General features: G+C 42.0%; 1 protein-coding gene across 1 annotated transcript in view; it reads right to left on the bottom strand.

The window, feature by feature from the left end:
• The window catches only part of ABHD12 (abhydrolase domain containing 12, lysophospholipase), a 39,187-nt gene that overhangs the window by 17,795 nt on the left and 6,927 nt on the right, over nt 1-14,465 (bottom strand). The window contains exon 2 of the mRNA XM_059840767.1: nt 1,454-1,578. Coding sequence (XP_059696750.1) covers nt 1,454-1,578 — 125 coding nt within the window. The remainder of the gene's footprint in view (nt 1-1,453; nt 1,579-14,465) is intronic.

Here is a 14,465-nt window from a genome sequence, read left to right as displayed (position 1 = left end):
ATCCCCTTCAGCACAGCTGACTCTCTCAGGTACTGGATACCTTGCTCCATGGTGTCCCACTTGTCTCAGTGCACTAAAAGGTCATCCTTGCAAAGATATCTTTCCCTCATGCTTGACAGGAGCCACTTCCAGAGGCTGAGAGTTTCTGGTCTTTTCCCAATCCCCAGCCAATGTCTGCATCCTGGGACAGGAACCCTAATTGCCTGGCTTCCTTGGAGCAGCCAGGTAACCAGGGACTCACCTCACAGCTCACCTGGGGGTAAGGATCAGGTGATGATCTCTGGCCCTGCCTCCTCCTCTGGTTGTGAGGACCCTGCTTCCTCTTCATCACTCACTACACAAACTGATTTATCTTGGATTTCTTTTGTGTAGGGCCAACTGCTCCTGGCACAGGTTCAGCTCTGGTTCAGCTGCAGTTTGAGTGGCCACAGTGCTTGTGCTCTGCTTTCCTTCCCCTCCCCCTGAGAATGCTGTCCAACAATGAGCAGTGTCCAATAATCAGCAGCCAAGGCCCAACACATTGCAGCAGATTCCCCCTCTTTGGAACTGCTATGGCAATTTCCTTCCAAATATTCTGCCACTTTACCAAGGTCTTGTATTTGTTCAATGGTGAACTTCCAAAACCAGTGGAGCAGAATACTCCTTTAAAAGTTGGCCCATTTTCTCCCACTCTCCATGCTACTCATGACTATGCACCTCCAGGGCAGGTTTCTGGGCAATTTCCCTAGAAATCTCTGTCCTGACTCTAAACACATTGTAGACCATACTGAGGAAAGCTGGCAAACACAGCAACAAGAACATGCTACAGGACAATAATTTTGGTCACTTGTCAATGAGTGCAGGCAGGAACTTCAGTAGACCTAACAAAGCTCTGTAAAAGCAAAATCACTGAAGCCTGCACTATTCAGGTGATGAGACTGTCAGTTCTGACAATCAAAGCACAAGAGCTGCCCTGCACATGTGCATACTTGACAGCAACCACGATCCAAGGTGTGAGAACATGCAAAGCATGCAGTCAAAATTAGACAAGTTATGCAAAAAACAATGCAACCACAGTTGGTCCTTCTAGCTTTGACAGAGAGGAAGATATTTTTCAAAATTTTATTATAAAATACAAATAAGGTTTAAATGCAAATTTAAATTGCTGGGTTTAATTTCACTTGCTTGCTGTCTACTCCTGCAACTGTGTGGAACCCCTCAGAAAAACACATCTGACACATTGCACAGTCTTCCTGAAGGAAAAATTCTTTTGACTGAAAATTGGCTTCAGTTTGGTCACTCTATTTCTATAAAGACATGCTACACCAACCACACAGAATGCTTTCCAAACCACAGTCTGGGGAAGTTTACAACCTGTGAAAGTTCATGTCCTTCACAAGCTGTTCACATGCAGGGTGAAAGTGAAGGCAAACAAACTCCCCTTGTCCCCTCACCCAGCCACTGAGTCACTTACCAAAGTTTAGGAAGACCAGCTTTGCCTGAATAGCAGGGCAAAGTTTTACTAGAAATGGGATGGCTATGTACACTCCCAGCAACCAGAGTATTAACTTCCTCAATCGGAACCACAGCCCGTGTCGCCTGGATAGAAGAAAAAAAAAAAAAAAGGAAAGACAGAGCTGAATACAGCAGAATTTTTATGAAGCAATTTTCACAATGATCTGCATGCTTGGTGGTTTTGAAAATCTGGTCATTTACACTTTAAACAAAACCTAATTTCAAACAGTTTGTGTAGCCTCGGTTGTTGGAGAGAAGCAGAAGTAACCAAAATACCAGCTGATGACATACAGCTTAGAAAAAGGGAACAGAAACTCCCTACTGATTACATTTTAAAAGACTCTGTAACAAGAGCTTTTCTTCCTGCTAATTTAAAAGATTTCAGAATCTCTAGAACGCATATCACATGTCCATCTCCAAAAAGCAGCCCAATCATACATCCATTTAGATCACTACCAGATTTTGTTCAGTTGGATTTTCACATATTTTGAGGAACTATGTGTAATGAGACTGATAGAGTTACACATTATCTCATGTACAGACTGGAACAGACATTCTGCCTTGTCCAGCTAAAAGGATTGCCTCTCAATGCCCTGAAAAGCAAGCCTAAGTTTTAAAATATAATAAATTTCATAATCTGCAACATTATTCTCTAAGAATTGCCCCAACACTGTATCTCAATTTTCTTTTGAGTATTCTTATTATGAAGATAAGCTAAAAAAAATCCTAACCAACAAAAACAAAACAAAACCAAAAAAACCACAAAAAAAAACAACAACAAAAAAAAATCAACACACAGCAGCTAGTTAAGTGATATATCTCAAAATTCCCTTTATTGTATCAGAATAACTACCAAATACACACTCATAAGTGTGTCTATATATGCACATATGTTTACATAAAGGTTTATGTGTAATGATTTAGTTGACCAATATTTCATGTGCGCTGAGGTTTCTCAACCAGCCCTGCAATCAAGAACTAAAATCCATGGGAAGCCTTCAGGCAACACAATTTCTGTTCCTTTTCAGCAGACAGTCTTGAGCAAGAATCATGTTCCATGCCAGCGAGCAAACAGTTCTCAGTGTTGGGAACTGCAGGCAACTGAAATCAGAGAACAATCTTTCCAAAAGGCATGAAATTATAAATTTCCCATTTGGCAATTCTTGGAGCTGACAAGCTAAACTTGCTTTAGACTAGAGTTAAGAGGGTTTAGCCACTGTCAGCTAGTTGAAATTGTCAAATAAAGAGCCTAAAGGCCTGTTTTTTACACATTTGTACAAGAAAAATGAGTGTACACACAGAACTGGGATGGAAATAGTTTATTCATGTACCAAAATTTTCAAAATCTCAATAGCTTTTGTGGTCCAAAAGTCAAGACTCTCAGGAACACTTTTTCAGCACAGCAAAAATGGAGACATTCCACTCTCCCCCACTCCCCCTAAGTTTTTGGCATGATTGCTAAGGCGCTCACAGGGAAGAGGATATCCTCTTATTCATGCAAAACCTGCCTTCAGCACACTGCTACATGCCTACAAGTGCCTGTCTGCCTCCTCTCACCCTGGAACCACATTCTGGACTTCAGAAACATGTGCTTCCAAAATTAAAGCCCTTTTCTTCACAAGCTAAAACAACTGTCATTCTTGAAAATGGGGAAAAAATATTACTAAGGCACTGTCACCCAGCTGTGGCTGCAACAAGCCCACCTTGAAAGGTTCAACAGATTTTTATACTTCCCACAGCAAATTTGACAATGAAGAGGTAAAGAACTCCATCAAGCTTCAGTGACATTTCCACACCTCAGGCCCCATTTCCTCAAGTAAGAAAAGCAGAAACACCAAAGGACTAGCAGAGGAAATGATACAAAACTGGGGCTTCAGAAGAAGAGTAGTGAGTACCAAAGCCTCAGACCGACCCACCTAAGCCCACAACTTTGGGAAAAAAGCCCACACAACATTTTGTTTGGGCTAATCACTGAGCTGATCATTGCTCCCTACTCTCAGATTAAACCCAGCTTTCCACAGCTACCCCTACATCAGCACCTACCACCTATTTTCATAGCTAGAACAGATTTGTGGGAGACAAAGGGAGATCACTAAAGGATAGCTGACATTTAACTGCTGAGCAACTGAAATGTAATTTAACTCTCTTCAATGAGAAAACTGTGTGGGTTTGTTAAAACATTTTGTCTGGTTATTTTTTTCACTTAGATCTACTCCCATTCATCTCTCCTTATTGGCAAAAAGGGAGTGGTTAAAGCTAAAAGGGGAGGTAACTCATTTTGGAGTGTCCATGCTTTCAATTGCCTTAAACCAAGACACTCTGTCCTCACCAGGTTCCCAGTAAGAACCAGAGTACAGGTGAGCAGCCAGGCAGGATGGGGCTTTCCAGCAAGTTTTCCTGCCTAGAGCATAGATCCTGCAGCAGCCAAAACCAGCTGTCCCAGGGGAATTTTGCATATGCCAGGATTTCACTCCTACAGAATAAAAATGCCACTCGCTTAGGAAGACAACAGAGCCAGGTCTTAACTCCCCCAGGCACAACCAGAGCATATCAAAACAGGGGCTCTTCAGAGATCTGGGGGGCAAAGCACTTCCCACAGCCCAGCCACAAGCTGGAACCAGGAACAGAAAACACTGAAGAGGACATTGTTCAAGTAAGGCTGTCAGAGCTGAGGAATGATTTCAGTTTCTCCTTTTTGGAGACTGAACTGAGGCATCCCTTTCTTTGCTCCCATGCCCCATGTCAGATGCTAATCAGCAACATGACATTTACACCTCATCTCCAGGGAGATGTCTACTTACAATGTAACCAGGGCAAAGCTTCTATCCACCAGACAGCTTTTCTCCTGATAAATCCAAGAATATACACTGAAGTACAGACATTATGAATTTATCAGGTAAATATTCAGTGAGCAATTTAGCTAAATTAAACTCCTATTGCTGGGTAGAAAAGCTATTTCAGGAAATCTATGCCATGCAAAAGGAAATTTTGGTGTGCTCAGGCAAAAGCATCATACTTGTCACCACCTTTTCACCAGAAAACTCAGCAGGTCTTAGATGGAAAATAGAAGTGATGTAGAAAATAAGAAGCTGCAAACTGAAGATATTTAAGAATATCAGAAATTGATTTCCTGGAACATTAAAAGCAATGGGTAAAAAAACCTCAAAACAAGTCACACAACACAGAACACCCATCCCCAAGTCAGCCCAAAATAAAACAAAATCCCCAGCATCACATTTTCCCCCCTGCATTTACCAAAAGTTTTTTCCCAACATCTGGGTTCTGTCCAAACACAGCAAAACATGAAGTAGTTTTTGCTTCATGCACTTTCCTGAAGTGAACATGGAAAAGTACATTCCCTCTCTAGACATACTTAAGTCTGACAGAAGGAAGTCTTCCCTGGAAGTGTGACATCAGAAACAGAAGGTTTTCCTCATAGCTTCCACCTGGATGAAGGTCCCACATTCACCCAGAACAAGCACATTCTGCCTTTGGGCACAGTGTCTGGCTGGCAAGGAGAAGCTGGCGGTCCTCTTGTGACAGCTTCTCCTGAGTGCAGCCCCCTCCTCTCCAGCAAACTTGGGAGGTTTCATGAACAATGTCCAATCACCACAATCCTGTGCCATGCTCTTCCATCCAGATTCAGATTAAAATAATTTCTCCTGCAGATCATCCAAATCATTTCTACACCAGGAGCGTTTCCATTAGCATCTCCTGATCAGATGTGCTACCAGGGTGAAAGGGCAGGCCAAGGGTGAAACAAGAGACTAAAACTGATCCTGTCAGAGCTGCAGCAGAGTAAGAACATTCATCAGAAGCACATACAGGCTGTGCTTGCAGTCCCTAAAGGATCTACAGGCAAATGCACCCACAGCCCACCGTGCCCTTTGTGATCTACCTGGGGCAAGAGTGAAACAAAAGTCCGGCAGACACCAGAGCACGAGGCTCTGTTTGTTCAATAGTGACAGGGAATGTTGTCACTCTGGCTTGCCCTGGAGTCCCTCGTGTCCCCAGTTCCAAACTGAAAACCAGCAGAGCTCTCCCAGCAGAAACTCAGAGCACAGGATGTGGAAAGCCAAGAGCTTGATCACACAAGGTACCGCCTGATCACCAGGTGACAGAAGTGACTTTATGGGTGGTAGAGGAAAAAAAAAAATACATGGCATAACAAGAACCTATCCCCCCACTTTCCTAATAGAAAACATATTTAAAAAAATAATAAATCAATACATTTGTTCCCTCAGACAGGGATCAAGAGCATAAAATCAGGAGGTAGATAAAGACATGAGCAAAAGATTCAAAACAATGAGGGCCAAAGGAAATTTAAAGGACTGGGATGATTTTTGGGGGGTAAAAAGAGTTGTAACCAAAACAACCTATTCTACAACTTGGAAACTACAACAGAATCTCAAGGCATACAGGGGCACAAAGAAACAATACAGCAGCCATGCAAAAGGTAGGACAGTCCACACATCAGGTCCCTGGCAAGCCTTCCAGCTTTCCTTGCTAGCCTTGTTTTGATCAAGAGATGGTTTCTAGCCCAGGTAGGATCATTAAGAGCACTCACCCTCCTTTTCTGCAGAAAGCCTGGACAGTGGTGCTGCACAGGGCCCCTTGCAGGTCCTGAAGGATCATCCAATCTCTTTTTCCTCCACCACCTGAGCCACCCAATCCAATTAAGCTTTCATTTTATTTCACTTGTTCCTTCTCAGAAAGTTAAAAAAGAAGAAGGAAGAAACCTATCAGCCTTTCAGCTGCACACAGAGACAGCCTCTCAGCTCCTGAATTTGAGTTCACATGCAGTGTCTCCTCTCTCCATCTGGACTTGGTACCAGCAGCTTTTGGACAGCTTGAGCAGCAACACTCAACAATGTAATTTTCCACTACAATATTAATATGAGCTCTTTCCCCTATGGGTTTGCTGCAAAAGCTGCTTTATGTGCAGCTCAATGCAAACTGAAAAGATGCTCAAGTCCAGGGGTTTACCCTCTCCTGATTTCTGGGCACAGTGAATTAACCTGCATGGGCAAACAGGCAATCACACAACTCATTTTGGGCACTGCTATAGAATTCTCAATGAAAGCTGCAGCCAGCTCTTAATTCTGCTTCACTGTAGGTATTGTATAGGGAAAAGGGAGCTTGAATTGTAGAAAATTCATCCAATCCTGAATGATTGGATGAATTTTCCCTGAATCCATGAAAGCCAGTGGAAACAGCAGTATTTGCCAGAACTCTAAGCATCTGAGTAACTGATCCCTCCCTTTGGCACTAAGATCCCTTTAACAAGATGAGTTCTCTGCAAAACACAAGAGAGAAAAATCAAATCCTCCAACTGCATCTTCCTATTCTAGGGATAAAGCAAACATCTAAAAAAAAGTCAAACCCCAATCCTGGAAACAAGACATAAATGTAAAGGCATTGCTCTTTTACCCCCCCCCCCAACTTGTTTCATAAAATAACTATAATATGTACAAAAACTGCATGGCAAACTGCATTCTCAGAGAATTTTAGTTTCAACCAGTTTCTGAAAACTTTTGCTCTTGGAAAGATCTGGAAAATAAAAAGAAAATTAGCTCTACTAGATTCCTTTGCCATCTCTTACAAAAAGTTCCTTAAAATCTTGAAACTTTGCTCTTTCTGAAGAAATATTCTAGTCTCCCTTTCAAAAACTAAACTGCAGTATAGCACCACCCCACTAGAAAGGAGGCTGGGAGATGGGAGGGGACACAGCTGGAACAGCTGACCCCAATTGACCAAAGGGATATTCCAGACCATATGGCATCATGGATCAGCATACACATCTGGGGAAAGTAGTAGAAAAGGAAGGATATTCAAAGTGATGGTGCTTGTTTTCCTAAATAATCACTGGATTACTTAGGAAGACAACTACTAGTTTTAAAATGTGATTATTCCAAGCAGCTGCATGGTGCTGAGTCAACAGCTGGGGCTAAAACACAAGTATCACTCATTCAAAATAATGAAGGTACTCTATTGCACAGAGCCATGCAGAACAGATTTTTATAAGGATAAAGAACTCAGAGATTTTTCCCAGCAGTGGAATAAATTGTTACTGACACATGCCATGTCTGTGAAGGACATGATCTGCTTTTTGATGTTTCAAAAGACAATCAGATCTTTCAGCTATTGGGATGAGGTAGGAAAGTCCAGGTACCTTATTTGTTCTTTGACAACTTTATAATTCAAGTACAAATCCATCTGCATGTAAACCCAAGTATTAAGAGTAAGTTGGATCTGTTGTGTGGAAGTATCAGTCAATAAATACAAGGTGTACTATTATTCTATGCCATCAAAGGTACAGAAGATGCAACAGGCAAGTTTATACCTGATCCTACTGCTCTCATCACTATAGCATCCAAAATGTTCATCACTTGACTTAAAATCAGGGACTGTTTTAGTAATGTCACAGATACATGAACAGCAAAGAGGCTCCAGAAGATCCCAGGAAGTCACCCAGTCCCTTCTCCTCACCCTAGAAAAGACACACTACCTTACACAGCTGTCCACTTAATTCCTCCCACAAACACTTGGCAAACTGTGACAGCCCACGCTTCACAAATTCCCTCTGGTGACCCAGAGCTGAGCTGAATGGGCTAAAATGTGCCAGGTTCATGCAACAAATCAGGCTGGCTGCATTCTCACTGAACAGTGATTTTTCACAGAAAATAAGAAGGTCTCAGAATACAAAGAAAGCTGAATAATTTGCCCACTAGGCAGAAACACCCAAACATCAAAATCTGGCTAAAGCTGCTAAATGCTCCTATTTGCATCAATGGAAAAGAGGGAGAGAGGTCAATAAAACATTAAGCAAACCTTCTTAAATATTTGCCTTAAAAACTAGGATGAAGCAAGGTATTCAAGCCTCCATCAGCAGAGACCCAGCCCTGGAAAAGCTACATGACTCCATAATGTAGCTGTGACTGTACCCAGAAGCAAAGATTTGGGATGTTCTGCTATTTCTCTTTAAATTAAAAGACAATTAAGAATAATTGGTTTAATAAGGTGGGGGAAAGGCAACAAATTTAAAGCCTACGGGTTTTCATTTAAAAAATAACCAAAAAGACAAAAGAAAAGCAAGCTGAGCTTTTTGATAATCTCTTTAAACATGCAAGCTCTACCTTCAAGTTTCTCACAATATTGTGACGGCTTATTTTGTCAACAGACACACCACCATCAGTGATGGAAAGTAAAGGTGTCCCAACAGAGGAAAATATTCAAAACTGAGAAATTACGAGATGTCAATACACCCATAAAAATTTGAATTTCCTGTCAAATGCTAACAAACAATTCTAACAATAAAAAACACTGCTGGCTACTGAAATTTATTATTCTTTGGTACTATAATAGAATTATTTTTTTTTTGCTGATTTGGATGTTGTTCAACTAAAGTACAGTAGAAAGCCACCATAAGCACTAACTTATTTCCTGTTTATAGCAGTATCACAGACAGACTGAAAGCTTCATACAGAGCTCCAGAGAAGTGCAGCATGTCAGCAAACAGAACCACAATGCTTTGTCTGCATGCTAACCAGCACTTTTAGCACCTCACCCCTTATTTTCCATTAAAAACACCCCATCTAACATCAATTAAAAGACTACTGATGCTGCTTTCAGTCTGGCCCTCTGGAATTTCTACCATCTTTAAAAATCCCCCCAGATCACCTGCAGTCAAAGAAGTTACCTCAGTTCATTTGACAAGCTCTCCATGAGTAAACTATGTAGTTTATCCCACCTTCCATTCCCTCCCACACCTCTGCAGCCTGAAGCTGGTTAGCGAGGCCACAAAAAGAAACTTATTGTAGAAAAGACCCAACCCTGTATCTGCATTGTAACACAGATAAAATTAGCTTTTCAACTAGGTAAGTTTGTGGAGATGGTTTAGTACCTGTGGTAGAAACACCTAAGAAGGTTCCAAAGAAGGAGCCCCAGGACCTTCTTGTTTTGGCCATGGCATCAGATTACAGAGATTGTACAACTGCTGCCTTGGACACGTTCCTCCCCCTCCTTTACTGCAAACTATCTGTTCCCACAAAGCCTACAAACCATCTCCTTTTGGCTGGGCTAAGAGCTTCAGGGCTGTTCCACCTCCCTGAATGCAGGTGAGGTCTGACACTTTAAGCTCCCAGATTCCCCCACTTCACTACCTCATTCCCATCTTACAGTCCAGACTCTCAGACTGCTTCTGTGCCTCCTTCTGATTAATATCAAGTGGTTAAGCATTAACTTAAAACAGTAAACAGCAAGAAGGAAGCCATCTAGCCAGTCAAGGATTTAGCTCTGTCCCTCCAAGAGATATAACTGCAAAGTAAAGGAGAGCATCTCAATTTTTTTCAGGAGGGGCCATCAAGCTCCAGCTATTGAGACCCTCATAACTACATTTCAGCTTGGAGAAGAAGGAAAGATCAGGGTAGGACATGAAAGAATCAAGATCCTGATGCATCAAGTGGGGGAAATGTGGTATCAGCACTCAGGGTAAGAGGAAAGCACTGCTGACAGGTCAATAGCACTGAAATGCCAGCAAAGGTTATGCCAGGACTCAGAGCACTGCAGGAAAAAACAAAAACAAAAACAAGCTCATGAAGGGAGGGAAAGGCAAGTCAGTGTACAGCATTAATGAGCAGAAATAACAGAGCAGCTTGCAGGTAATGTATGGGTCTTTGTCCATGGAACACACTTGCAAAAAGCAGGACAAATTAAGCAAGGGAGGCAAAGGCTCTCACAAGCATTTAACAGGACAGGGACATGGAACACCTGACTTTTCCCCCATCAGCACCCCATCCCTTCCCAATGCCATGGCTTGGGCTCTCCTCTTCCCAACCACTGCCTAAGCTGACTACCCTAAATGCAGTAATAACAGAGCTTGTCTGATTAAATCACTGTGCATTGGCACTTCCTTTGAAGGACAGGAGCTTGGAACATCAGTCTTGATAACTCTACATTCCAATTGCATGAAATCTACAGGTTTCACAGAGCAGGAGACAAGAATGGGCTGAACATTTGGCAACACAGCACCAATTTATTTTAAATGTATGCTGACAGCATGGCCTAAGCAGCAACTATGTTATTTCTCAATGCTTGGGTACACTGGCATTAGCATTAGTGTGAACTGTGTGTGACAAGATTAACTTGAAAGCTACATTTTAAAAAGGAAGGGGCAGATGCTACTGTCTTTTTAAGTATGTAGCAAACAACGAATAATTAAACCCTCAGCAACTGAACAATTGACTTTTAGGACAGAAGAGCAGGCTTGGGGATTAGTGTCTTAAGGTTGTTGGCTTTTCCTGAATGCATCTTCTGCAACAGCCACTTAGTTTGTGCCCAAACCTTTCTGGTACAAGCCCTTGTTTAAATTCTAAGGACATGCTTTCTCCAGAGCTCACCAGCAATGCTGCTGACACTAATCAAATCTGAAGTCACCCACACTAGATTTTAGTCGAGCTTGGCATTGAGATACAACTGCGGTGGCAAGTACACTCCCTCCACAGTGTTTACTGAATTCTTAAGTTTTTTACTCATTTCACAGCTGGCAGCTGGTTTATATTAAAGGCTCAGCCCTCTCACTACTCTGTGAGCTGGGGAACACATTAGCTGTCTGCTAATGAAAGAGGAAAAACCAGATCATAAACACCAAAAGACTGAAACAGAACTGGAAGCGCAAAACAGAAGCTTGAAACCAGCCGAGTCTGGCTTTTATTGGAGCAGGAAATTCTCATTTCTCCCAACCACACTCACCTTCATGGGGAGGAGTATCAAGGTGCACAAGCAGAGGTTCAAGAGCAGAACTAGCTCAGATGCATAATGCTCCAATACAGCTCCTAACCTGCATTTAAAGCCATTTGCCTGCTGAATGCATATCATAATTGAGGCAGCACACAGTACAGCCAAGCCAATTCCCCCACCACCAATTACCACTTGTTAACGTGCTCTAAACCTGACAGACCTGCATGAATGTGTTAACCTTGCAGCAAGAACAAGAATCCAGGTTCACTCTTTGTTCTTGTGAGGGAACAGATCTGTATTTCCAAGCAGCACAACTTTGTAACCATGAAATCACCTTTTCACATAGCAGTTCTTGTGAGGCAGCCACACAGCCTGAGAATTACCACTAGCAGCAGGCTCTGTGGCTCTGGCTTTCATCTAAATCACCTGAGCAAAAGATTCATTTGTGTATTGTCGACATTTTTCCTTCCAAATACATGAAAATGGTCATCTTATACTTTCCAGCTGAAAAAAAGCTCTACTTTTGCTGGCAGAGATCAGAAGCCATTCCTTCTCAGAAGCCTGAAGAAAAAGAATGTTTTTGTGTTAGCAGTGATACTGCCACCTTTTAGATTCAGAACACATCGTTAGCAATACATTTTGATTACAATAGACCAACTGTTCCCCGCTGGAAGCATACAAGCAAACAAGAACATTAAACAATGCCAAAACATTACATATGCTGACTGTCAGCCCAGCACAGTTACATTCAGCTGGCAGTCACAGTGTCCTCTGTAATTGTGACCCGTTTAAAAAGGGAGGCTTAACAAACCGTGCATGGCCATAAAACAACAGCCATAGTTAAAGAACAGATGTAGGAGCAGATATAGAACTGCTGTTGGCCCTGACATACTTTGAACAGGGGGTCATTTTGCACATAGCCAGGCAGATTAATCTGTGTTCATCTGTGCTTTATTCGGGGATTCCAGCTCCAGCTATCATCTCGTGGAGGAAAGAACTCCAAAATGACAAAGGCTTAAAAAATTAAGGACAACTAAAACCAAAGCCATTGCTTACACTACAAAACCTTCAAGAGCCAATCCAGAAAACACAAACTCCAAGGTGAAAACCAGGTGCTGGAGCTTTTACTTAATTGCAGGGAAACAAAACAGATCCACAAAATATTCCTAGTTGGAAGGGACCCACAAGGATCATCAAGTCCAACTCCTGAGCAAATGGCCCATAGAGAGACTGAACCCACAGCCTTGGAGTCATTAGCACCATGCTCTGACCAACTGTGCTAAGGAGCACTTGTACATCAGCCTGCCAAAGTTTAAAATGAAATGTGCTCCCTACTCTGGCAGTGAAAAGGAGAAAATAATGCTTTATAAGAGACAGCCCAAGGCTATCAGAAACTGAAAGCAAAGGTCAGTCACTGCATTTCTGCTGGATCTGCAAGAACAAGAGAATGGGCTATTCCAATGACTGTGTGCAATTCACAGTTTCCACATTCAGCAGTATAAAACTTGTATTGTCAGCTTTATTCCTGCTTCCTGAAGTTGCTCTGAAACTAATCAAAACTTTACAAAAAGTGAAATTGGACTGCTTTAAGGGAGAAAAGAGTGCCAGGCTTCCCTTCCTGAGCATTGTAAGAAGTCTTAACACCTATTCAGTTCTTAAACACCTTGAACATACTTTGCTCCACAAGCATGGATGCTGCAGCCTGGAAGCTCTGACTCCAAGTTTCCAGTTTACATCATCCTCATTAGTGTAGGCTCCTCTGTCTCAGAATAGTCACCCCAGGGGAAACTTTACTGCCAGGGGAAGGGAAACCAGGCTCTGGATAAGGTAAATGCATTTTCTGTTCTCTGCTCTGAGCTTGCACAATGCCACTGAAGAGTACCCTTCCAAAAGGGTTTCTTCAATTATTCACATATTCTTCCGTTTATTCATTGCTTCAGCTATGCCACATGAAATCCTTTATTCTGCACACTTTTAGTAAAAAGGGAGATGAGACTTCACATGACTTATGGCCCTTATTACTCAACACTAATCTCTTTTTCAAGAGGAATTAACAACCATTTCAAGTGAGTACAAATTGGACAGATAGTTTTGAATGAGGGCAGCCGTGGGACTTATCTCAAATGTTTTCAAGTGTTTGTGTTTTAGAAGTTAATCTTCTAGTCTAACAATCTTTTCTATTGCTCTATTTCTCAGTAAGAGTTACAATCTTGAAATAAATCTGGGTTAAACAAACACTTTGATTTGGAAAGTAAATAGTCATGGTTCCTGCTTGCTCAGTGAATGATCAAGGCTTGTGACAGAGTCTAAAATTAGGAAATTCTGTTTGAAAGTTTGAATTGCCTTCAATAAGAAAGAGGCCGATTTCTGAAGCCAAGTGTTGCACTAGTTTCACCAGAGAAGAGAAAGAGAGAAGGAAGGAGATGTGTGCCAGCAAGGCAAAAGTCCACAGCCTAGGTGGCAGCCTGACTGTCTGGATAAGGGATATTCAGGGACACATGACAGCTTACAGAGGTGACTTACCTAGAACAGCTTCACACTCTGTCACCATCCCTATCCCTGTTACAACCCCTACCCTCTCTCCCCCACCATCCTGCCAGCTTTACTTGTGTCCTGGTGACCTTTTCTCTATTTGGCCATCTGCTCTGAACTGCTGACTTCCCTATCCATCAACCCTTAACAACCCTCTCCTGCTCCCACGTTTATCAATAGTAACTGATAACCAACTCATCCTTGGGATGAGTGATATAAAAAATTACACACCTTTGAACTCAAGCATCAATCCCACTCTGACTTCCCAGTTGTTTCTCTCTCCATTGAGCCAATTCTCAATAGAGATATCACGCTTTCCATTAGCAGTGCAAGCAATGTCAATAAAACTACAGTACAAAATCAAGTGCTTTGGAGAAATAATTTTACTGCTGATACTTTGATCAACCAGGCCATAATCTTGACAAACCTGTCGCATTTTAGTGTCCTTCCACAGGACAGATCTACTTTCATTGGTATATATATATTTAGCTGTTAAAACTTCTTCCACTGAATTTCAAATTAACTCTTGCAATTTAAATTGCACTGACTCCACCTCAGACTAATGCTTTAAAGTCTCCTAGGTCTCCTGTTACCCTTTTAATACAGCTGAAGCACTTTCTTTTAATCTTCTTGTGGTACTGATTCAGTCACGGCTACATTAACATAGTGCTCTCACATTACATCCTTAGTAAACTTCCCTT

The sequence above is a fragment of the Haemorhous mexicanus genome, chromosome 3, assembly GCF_027477595.1.
Source record: "Haemorhous mexicanus isolate bHaeMex1 chromosome 3, bHaeMex1.pri, whole genome shotgun sequence".
NCBI classification, from domain to species: domain Eukaryota; kingdom Metazoa; phylum Chordata; class Aves; order Passeriformes; family Fringillidae; genus Haemorhous; species Haemorhous mexicanus.
This window is presented reverse-complemented; position numbering and strand designations above follow the sequence as displayed.